This window comes from Mirounga angustirostris, unplaced genomic scaffold (genome assembly GCF_029215605.1).
Source record: "Mirounga angustirostris isolate CCGP_5_RB_7025 unplaced genomic scaffold, mMirAng1.0.hap1 SCAF_2, whole genome shotgun sequence".
NCBI lineage: Eukaryota > Metazoa > Chordata > Mammalia > Carnivora > Phocidae > Mirounga > Mirounga angustirostris.
Genome location: NW_026991710.1, coordinates 90015827 through 90025336, shown reverse-complemented (window position 1 = coordinate 90025336; position 9510 = coordinate 90015827). Strand labels below are relative to the sequence as shown.

The following is a 9510-nucleotide window of genomic DNA, read 5'->3' as shown; positions in this document are numbered from 1 at the left end:
TTTTAACTTAAAAAATAGCTCTGTTTTAATAAACACAGCTGCTCTGTTATAACTTAAAGAAATAAAACATTTTATTTTAAAAATTCCAAGTATGCTTCAAATGAAAACTGCCCATTTATTAAGCACCCACAAAGTTCCAAGCATTGTACAAAACATTAAAACATTTGCTCATACTCTTTTAGAGCAAAATTGCCTATTCTGTTGCACTCATTTTTGCATGGCGTTGTCATTTTAGTCCCAGTCCCACTGTCAGAAAATGACCAGTTCTTCGAGACTTGCTCAAGAAACAAGTTTCTTATCCACAGAAGTAGATCATGCAGGAAGTTTCTCTGTCAACTGTTACACTTAATGTCCTCTCCCTGATTAAGAGAAAATGAAAGTATTAAGGCTATAGAAAATAAATTTTTAATAACACTATACCCGAAACCGCAAGTTTAAAATCTCTTCTTATACTGGTTAGACAACCAATTTACCAAATTTAACTGTCATTCATATTACACACCTTTTAATTTTTCAAATTAATACAGCAAAACAAATTAGAAGTAGGTGAAAAAATTCAAAGGGGAAAGTAAGAAAGTGATATAAAAATAAAGCTATAAATTAGGCTAAAGCAATGATGTTCTATATACTTGGGAAACCAAAATAAGACTGAATAAAAATTTACAATAGTAGATAATACCAATTCAGAAATTCAGTGATTCAAAGATTTTTTTTTTCACACTCACCTCTGAAACCACCACCACCCCTTCCTCCTCTGAAGCCTCCACCTCCACCTCCTCTTCCACCTCTGAAACCACCTAAAAATAAAGGAAATGTTTATAAAACTACTGTAGCCTATGCTATTCTGATAAGCCTAACACCCTACATTACAACTTTTTAAACAAGTATTCTGTTTTAATGAATTACAAAAGCTTGTTAAAGTTCCATTTAGCCCTACTGTTAAGTGTAGGAGTACCTCAACTTTTGCTTACTTTTTTGATTGAACTAAGGCATTTTATCCTAAGAACCAAGGGTAGCAGCTAGGGGGAGTGAATTTTTTTCAGTGTTATAGATGAGACTGAATATAGAATGGGAATGAATCATTAGATTCTCAAAATATTTAATACACATATATTCAGATTTCTTAAAGAGATTATCTCCTAGCTATCTGGACCCAAAAAAGCATATTTAGAATGAAATAATTAAATTGAGAAAGGCAAAGGTGAAAACAGAGTTCTCTCTCCTTTCTGCTTCAGGAACAGAAGATATCCAACCAATTTTCGGCTCCCCTTCCTAACCACTTAGGCTCTGCCATCATCCTGTCACCCACCCACCATACCACTACTCACAGATCTAGGTATACTCTACACTACACCGCACCTTATTCCCAACCCTGTTCATAATGATCAATGTACCAAAACTCCAAGGAAATACATATACCAAAATACTGAAATCAAAGCAATGAATTTTTGGGGAAGTCTTTGACATGACATCAGAAGATAGGGATTTTATTTTTAGACGGCCAATTGTTTGATTAGGGCAAATTAACTTTTGTAAGCCTCGCATTTCCTCATCTAAAATAAGGCTATCACCTATCTCACAAGGTTTTAGTGAATATTAAAAGAATATGACCAGCTCACAGCATATAATCAACACCCAGTAGTATTAACTAAAAAACTAAAATTCAGTCAAGATAATCTTATACTTTATAAAATGCTCAACAAAACATGAATAACCCCAAAGAGATAAAATCTCTCAAAATTATATTTTATTAGATTTTTCTTAAATAAGTTATTGAAACTGAGCATTATTACTATGGCAATCTGCCAAGATTTGAAAATAGCTTTTCTAAAAAAAAATAAATAAGCATAAAGGAGGTTTGCCTATATAAAAAATTAAATTATACTGTATGAATTGGCTGCAACTTTGAAATCTCATTAGAAAATTTCCCCCAAAAGTAACTTACCACCTCTACCACCTCGGCCACCTCCGCCTCTTCCTCCTCCTCGACCTCCCCTGCCACCACCTCTTGGAGGTCCCTTCTCACCTGGAGGTCGAGGTAAAAACCTCTGCAGTGGTAGCAGTTTATATGGGTCTATATAAAACTGGAAGTATAACAGAAACAATTAGTGCGATGACTTAGGAAGTAGAACAGCATAATCATGAAGAATCTACACACTAGACTCAAATCTGCTTGAGTTCAAATCCCAACCCTATCAACTACTGTGTAGCTAGCCGTAGGTAAAGACCTAATTTCTTTGTACCTTAGTTTTCTGATCTATCAAATGAAGAGAATAAAGTACCTACACCCCACAGTCTTTGTTAAGATCAAGAGTAATGTATACAAAGCACATACTTTGCACACAATAAGCAATACAGGCATATAAATAAAAACCAAGACCAATTCAATCTCATTTCTCATATTTATAAATAGATGTCTTCGAAAAATTAACTACCTTTTCACTCAACAGAATTACCCTAAAATGAAAACTATTAAAAATTTAACATTAAAATTCACAATGAAGTACAGACACACTAGTTATTTCAAAACCTGAATAAAGGATCAAATCAGTAACTATTTGCTGAACATACAAAGTGGTAAAGGATATGCATAAACTAAACCCATTCTATTATTTGGGATTAAAGAGGTTATTTTTCATAATAATGAACCATAACAGGGTATATTTCACAATTTTACATAAAACACGCATAAGGAGTTTCAAATGATAATGTATTACTTATAGATGTCTGAATTCCTCTTTAGATACCACCTTATCATTCTTCCCTTCAGAGCACATTCTCCCAAAAATACTGTCTAGCTCTGCACTGCCCAATATGGCAGCCACAAGCCACATTGGCTATTTAATTAACAATTAAAAATTCAGTTCCTGAGTTACATTAGCCGTATTTCAGGTGTTCTGTAGCTACAAATGGTTAGTGGCTATTGTACTAGGCAGGTATTTCCATCATCACAGAAAATTCAATTAGACAGCCTGGGCTAGATAAGGAAGACTTGAACCTGAACAGTGAATCTAAAAAAGGGGAGAAGTAGAATTTACCAATTTAGCATCTGTGATAAAAAACACTAAATAATAAATCCGCAGGGGCTTCTGGGTGGCTCAGTCAGTTAAGCATCTGCCTTCGGCTCAGGTCATGATCTCAGAGTCCTGGAATCAAGTCCCACATCGGGCTCCCCACTCAGCCTGGAGTCTGCTTCTCCCTCTCCTTCTGTATCCCCACGGCCCCCATCCCCGCTCCTGCTCTTGCTCTCTCTCAAAATCTTTAAAAAAAAACAAAAAAAAATCCTCAAATAAATAATACTGTGAGAAAAGGCAGTCATCCAGATCGAATTTTAGTGGCTATCGCAGGCAAATTCCTTTTTTCAGGTCACTAATTGAGAAGCCTGGCTCTCAGGCCCACCTGAAGCAGTTCAATTTCCCAGTGGGTCCTTGCCAGGGTTTCTACAGCCAGTAGCAGCCTTATGCCAGCAGCAAGGCACTATCCCCATCTCATCTCCTATTTCAATCTGGGTTCTGGGCCCAGCACTCCATTGGCTCCATGACCTTTTGCCCTCCCTGTTGCTAAATCCAAAGAACACTCTGCAGCAGCATTTTGCCACAGCTGATCATTTCTGTTCTGAATTTGGTGATAACCACTTTTATGAAACTCTCCTGGTTTGCCTCCTCCTCTACTGGTGTTATTTCTCAGTCTCCAAAGGATATATAAATTTAGGAGGTATCCTAAAGCTCTTTTTCTCATTCTTTCTTCCTAGACTGTACCATATACTGTCTGTACGACAACTTCCAATTCCATCTTTAATCCAGGCTCTTCCTTTGAGCTCCTAACTATGTGAATATCTCATAAGTGCTTCAAACTCATTATGTCTAAAACTGAATTCACTATCTTCCCCCAATCCCCTTCTCCTCCAATGTTTCCCCATTTCAGTACATGGTGACACCATCCACAAAGATGCTGAAATCAGACATCTGAAAGATGGTGATTTTTTTTTTTAAAGATTTTGTTTATTTATTTGAGAGAGAGAAAGAATGAGCAGGGGGAAGGGCAGAGGGAGAAGCAGACTCCCTGCTGAGCCTGGAGCCAGCCACCAGCTGTGGGGCTCGATCCCAGGACCCTGGGATCACAACCTGAGCTGAAGGCAGCTGCTTTATCAACTGAGCCACCCAGGCGCCCCAGATGATGGTATTTTTAACTTCAACTATTAATCAACTACCAAGATCTTTCAATGCTACTTCCTGTATCTCTCTCATAAATCCATCCACTTTTCTCCATTTCCACTGTCACGACTACCCTAGTCCAAAATATCATCTCCTCTGGGACTAATGCAAGTCTCCGACCACAGTACTAACCCATTTCCAGGGTGCTCTTTTATTTTTCCAGTGCTCTTTTTTAATATAACTTAACTGTATTTATCCTAATATTAAAAACAAAACTAAAACTAAAATCTAAACTCTTTCCCACGACCTGGAGGGAGGCCTTAAGTAACCCATCCCCTATCTACCTCTCTAGTCTCTCTTAAATGTTCTATGTTTGAGCTATACTTCTGCCTTTTTCAGATCCTTAAATTGGCTGTCTCAGAGACTTGTACAAACTGTTTTCTCTTCCCACCTCTTTGACTAGTAGTGATTCCCCAGTGCTAGCCTAACTACATGAAAATTATCCAGGAGCTTGCCTTTTTACAATTGAATCTTGATCCCTACCTAAGACTTACTGGCTCAAATTTCTAAGAGTGGAACCAAGAAATATATGACCATAAAAGCTCCCCCAAAGAACCCTCCTACACCGTTGGTGGGAATGCAAGCTGGTACAGCCACTCTGGAAAACAGTATGGAGGTTCCTCAAAAAGTTGAAAATAGAGCTACCCTACTACCCAGCAATTGCACTACTGGGTATTTACCCCAAAGATACAAATGTAGTGATCCGAAGAGGCACGTGCATCCCAATGTTTATAGCAGCAATGTCCACAATAGCCAAACTATGGAAAGAGTCAAGATGTCCATCAACAGATGAGTAGATAAAGAAGATGTGGTGTGTATATATACAATGGATTATGCAGCCATCAAAAAAATGAAATTTTGCCATTTACAACGACATGGATGGAACTAGAGGGTATTATGCTGAGTGAAATAAGTCAATCAGAGAAAGACAAGTATCATATGATCTCACTGATATGAGGATTTTGAGAAACAAGACAGAGGATCATAGGGGAAGGGAGGGAAAAATGAAATAAGACAAAACCAGAGAGGGAGACAAACTATAAGAGACTCTTAATCTCAGGAAACAAACTGAGGGCTGCTGGAGTGGGGGGGGGGTGGGAGGGATGGGGCGGCTGAATGATGGACGTTGGGGAGGGTATGTACTATGGTGAGCACTGCGAATTGTGTTAAGACTGATGAATCACAGGGTGCCTAGGTGGCTCAGATGGTTAAGCGTCTGCCTTCAGCTCAGGTCTTGATCCCAGGGTCCTGGGATCGAGTCCCGCATCGGGCTTTCCGCTCGGCAGGGAGCCTGCTTCTCCCTCTGCCTCTCTCTCTCTCTTATGAATAAATAAATAAAATCTTAAAAAAAAAAAAAAAAAAAAGACTGATGAATCACAGACCTGTACCCCTGAAACAAATAATACATTATATGTTAATAAAAAAATTTTAAAAAGAGGGCGCCTGGGTGGCTCAGTTGGTTAAGCAACTGCCTTCGGCTCAGGTCATGATCCTGGAGTCCCTGGATCGAGTCCCGCATCGGGCTCCCTGCTCAGCAGGGAGTTTGCTTCTCCCTCTGACCCTCCACCCTCTCATGCTCTCTATCATTCTCTCTCTCTCAATAAATAAATAAAAATCTTAAAAAAAAAAAATTTTTTTTAAAGAAAAAAAAAAGCTCCCCTAGATATTCTGTTGAGCAACGAGGTTTGAGAATCACCCCTAGTCAATTTTCAGGTCTCGCCTTCTAGTTTACTTCCTCAGAAATCCAATATACTAAATTTGGTCCCACTACTAACATTTTCATAGCAATCTGTATATCTCCTTCACAGCATATATCATAATGTTACTGAAATATTTGTGAAATCATTTAATGTCTGGCTTCTCCCAAATTAATGTTTCACAATTTAACGTTTTACTTAGAATGTTTGGTCATGTAAGCTTTCCAGTAAGAGTTTTACATAAACTAAAAAACATATTATCGTAGTTACAGAATTTGTTAATAAATATTTATTTTTAAATAAATATTAAATATTAAATAAATTACTTTTAAAGATCAGTAAGTTCAACATCTAAAATACAGAACATCTCAATTTAAGAGCTTCACTAGTGATACACTGGGGGAATCTCAAGTGCTCTAAGTAGCACTGTCCTAAGGAAGGTCATTCACTTATAAAACCAAAGATCCTAATTATAAGCTTGACTCACCTTCTGCAGTTTTTTAAAGGAAGATGCCTTCATATTTTCAGACAATTTAACAGAAAAATACTATTAGTTATATTAAGGAAAAAGAAGATCAAGGAAGGTAACCTTCTGAATTCATATGTAATTTTAAAAACAAGGTTATATGAGAATATTTAGGAAAGGTAAAAAATGAGTTTCCAAGAAAAAAATGAAGTTTTTGTTTTTAAAACTTCTAATTCCACACTATTCCAGTGGCATCATCATAATCAAAGCAAAGTACCTTAATCCTGTAGCACTTATCCAAATGTCTATCATTTCTAAAACCTTCCAAAAAGGAAGTCACTCTTACAGGGTCTTTCTTTTCAATATGGGAAATACATTCTCCTCTTTGGTCCAATCTTAGCAATACTCTGTCCAATTTAGTGAAGCAGGAAGTCTAATTAAATCAAGACTTAGCTCCAGAAAAAGCAAATGGTAACCCTCCAATGAGATCACTGGGTCTTCTAATTAAAAAGGATACAAAATCTCTAAGTTGTCCAAATATTTCATCCACTTTACCAATTTGTTCTTTGTTCTCTAAATAAACTGGAGCATTGAAATAAGGCACCTTATTTTCATCTGTAGTACATTTACAAACTATGTCATCTTCACAGGGATGCAGGAACTCTCCCAATACTGAAACAGGACAAGAAAATGTTAAAATATAAAACAATTTCAAATGATATTGACCAACATCATCTGGAAGCTTTCTTCTTGGGTACCTGGGATTTCACTTTATCTGTTCTCCTCTGAGGCAAAAAGCAAAAAGCAAAAAGCAAAAAGCAAAAAAAAAAAGCCAAAAATCTCCACACTAGCTATGTGACCTGGGGTAAGATTCTTCTCTCTCTGCTTCAGTGTCCTCATCTTTAATAAGGGCTAATAACAGTGCCAACACCTAACATATAGTATTATGAGGAATAAACACAATAATAAATGGCAAGTGCTTAGAAAAATGCCTGATACATTAATGCCAACCTATAACAGCTGTTTTATTAGAACAAAAACTATTATTATTAAACACTATGCTTACATTCTACTGTCTCTTTTCGTTTCCCCAGTCCCTATCTGTAAATTAGTCTTTGTTCTCCTTTTTTTCCTCCCCTTTTATAACTTCCCACTACCACCTCTTCACCAATGACTCTTCACTCTTTTTCAGGGAAGTGTGGAATCTCAAAATAACTACCTTTATTTCTGACTGTCACCCCAACTAAAATACTCATTACATCCCTGCAAAACCAATTCTTTATCACTATCACCCAGGTTCAAAGCCTGGTACCTTTTATTCCCAAGTATTAACCAAGTTCTACTGAGTTTGTTTCCACTGAAATCTCTCTCCCATCAAACCCTTCCTTCTTTTTTCTGACGTCCATCACCCTCACAGTGCATCATGCACGGACTGTTGCATGCTTGTGGGCTAGGACCTATGACTCTAGCCATTGCACTCTTCAAAGCATGCTGCACACTGATCCAACCTCATCTTTGTATCTCTTTATGTCTCTTCCTCCTTTCTCCTTTTTGATGTAGGTTTCCACTGTCAAATCTGTCTCACTTTCCGTGACTTCTATCCACCTCACTGATAATTACTTCAAATCTACTCTAATTAGGTCTTTTTCTTGGCTTTCCCTCTGTGGTTTCCCTTCCAAGCAGTTTTTTTTCACACTTCTCTTACTTATGAATAGCAACTGACAGCATGGGCTTTCAAGTCAGGAAACCTGGCTTTGTATCTCAAACTGATCACTTATTACTATGAGAAACCTAACTCTGAATCACTGTTTTCTTACCTGTAAATCGGGAACAACAGGAGTAAACACACAGTATTACCTACTTAATAACTTCCTTTCAGCCCAAGCTCCATTTCCACCTCCATGACGCATTCTAAGTGTTCTTTTGCTTTCTTGATCTTCCCTCTACATTACAGCACTATTTTAAGTCAGTTTACAGCATCTTCAGACCTGACTCCCCAACCAAGCAGCGACTTCCGTCCGAGAGCTGCTAGAGTTATCTTTCAGCAAGTAGTCCCCGAACTTAAACCCACAACCTCCGCCCCCAAGTAGGCTAAGCTTTGAAGCCGACATACAAACTACATGTTCCGGGGGTCCTTGGTCCTGGCCTTTGTTAAAGCCTCCGCGGCCACCTCCTCGTCCAAATCCTCCTCTGCCGCCACCGCCGCCTCTGAAATTACCGCCTCCACCTCGGAAGTGGTTGTTGCTGCCGCCGCGATTGAAGCCGCCACCTCGATTAAAGCCCCCCCGACCTCCGCCTCGAAAAGACATGCTCAACTCTACCTGGTGAGAAAAACAGTGCGTACCTTTTGGTCATTGTGGCCTCTGGGTACACCACCTAACCCCTCTGAGCCACGGACAGAACACCATACAGGGCGGCAATAATAAATACAGCAACCTTGCCACCTCACGCACGGCCAAGCCTCCAGAGACGAACCCGAAGGGTGAGGAGGGTCACCTCCCCCGAGCCCCGTGCGCGCTGACCGACCACTCACCAGCCTCGTCGCCCCCGGTTAGTACCTCCTCCCCCAGCAGGCAGCAAGGTCTTCACGCCGCATTCCCTTCCTCCCTCCCTCCCTCCCGCAGCTGGGTTCCGGGTCCAGCCATTCTCGAATCCTTCCGCTCCCTACCGCAACTCACCGGCGCCACGTGCACGTCCGGCCCGGCTGCGCACACCCACTCCCCCGGTACTTCCGCCGTACACGAGCCTCCCCGGCCACCGTACCCGCACACGGTGGCGGGGGGCGGGGGGGGAGGACAAGAAACTCGATCGACTGGTTTACAAAAAAGCCAGTCACCGGCAGAACCCGGGGCGCTGTCGCCTTTCCAAAACAGCCTTCAGCGCTGGAAGAGCAGCAGTACTGTCTAACTTTAAACACTAGTTCACGAAAGTCAGGTCAACTTGCCTAGTCCTCCGTAGGAAATGACGTATAATAGTGGCGTCCTTTGAATCCAAGAAGTTGCAGGAAGTGCCGCCGCGGTGTTGCCCTGGGAGATGGCTGGCGTTAGGGATCCGCCCCCTTTCCCGGAGGCCTGGCGGTTCTAGGGGGCTGGGGACTGGCCGTGAGCCCTGGCTTTTCAGGCTGCAGAATGGC

General features: G+C 40.2%; 1 protein-coding gene across 5 annotated transcripts; it reads right to left on the bottom strand.

Moving 5' to 3' along the window:
* Window positions 1–46: 46 nt before the first annotated feature.
* On the bottom strand, window positions 47–9459 carry GAR1 (GAR1 ribonucleoprotein). 5 transcript variants are annotated; one of them, XM_064584951.1, is made up of 7 exons: window positions 9318–9459; window positions 8491–8694; window positions 6895–7049; window positions 6399–6458; window positions 1946–2084; window positions 726–797; window positions 47–359 (listed from the first exon to the last, which is right to left on the bottom strand). In XM_064584951.1, exons 2-7 carry the CDS (start codon window positions 8684–8686, stop codon window positions 346–348), a joined length of 636 nt encoding a protein of 211 aa, XP_064441021.1. In that variant the 5' UTR covers window positions 8687–8694; window positions 9318–9459; the 3' UTR covers window positions 47–345. The 5 variants fall into 5 exon arrangements, 4 of the variants coding, with proteins under 4 accessions (XP_064441021.1, XP_064441022.1, XP_045736557.1 ...); XM_064584952.1 differs by lacking the exon at window positions 9318–9459 and adding an exon at window positions 9056–9251; XM_045880601.3 differs by lacking the exon at window positions 9318–9459 and adding an exon at window positions 9056–9249 and having other exon boundaries at window positions 8491–8698.
* Between the last annotated feature and the right edge of the window lie 51 nt (window positions 9460–9510).

Bases quoted from the DNA above. Each gene is read 5' to 3' on its own strand.
- GAR1 (XM_064584951.1), bottom strand. From the start codon at position 8,686: ATGTCTTTTCGAGGCGGAGGTCGGGGGGGCTTTAATCGAGGTGGCGGC. The intron at 6,459-6,894 runs GTATCCTTTTTA...TATAACTAATAG, and splicing joins TTGGACAACTTAGAGATTTT to TATTTTTCTGTTAAATTGTC. The intron at 798-1,945 runs GTAAGTTACTTT...CTTTATTTTTAG, and splicing joins TGGCCGAGGTGGTAGAGGTG to GTGGTTTCAGAGGTGGAAGA.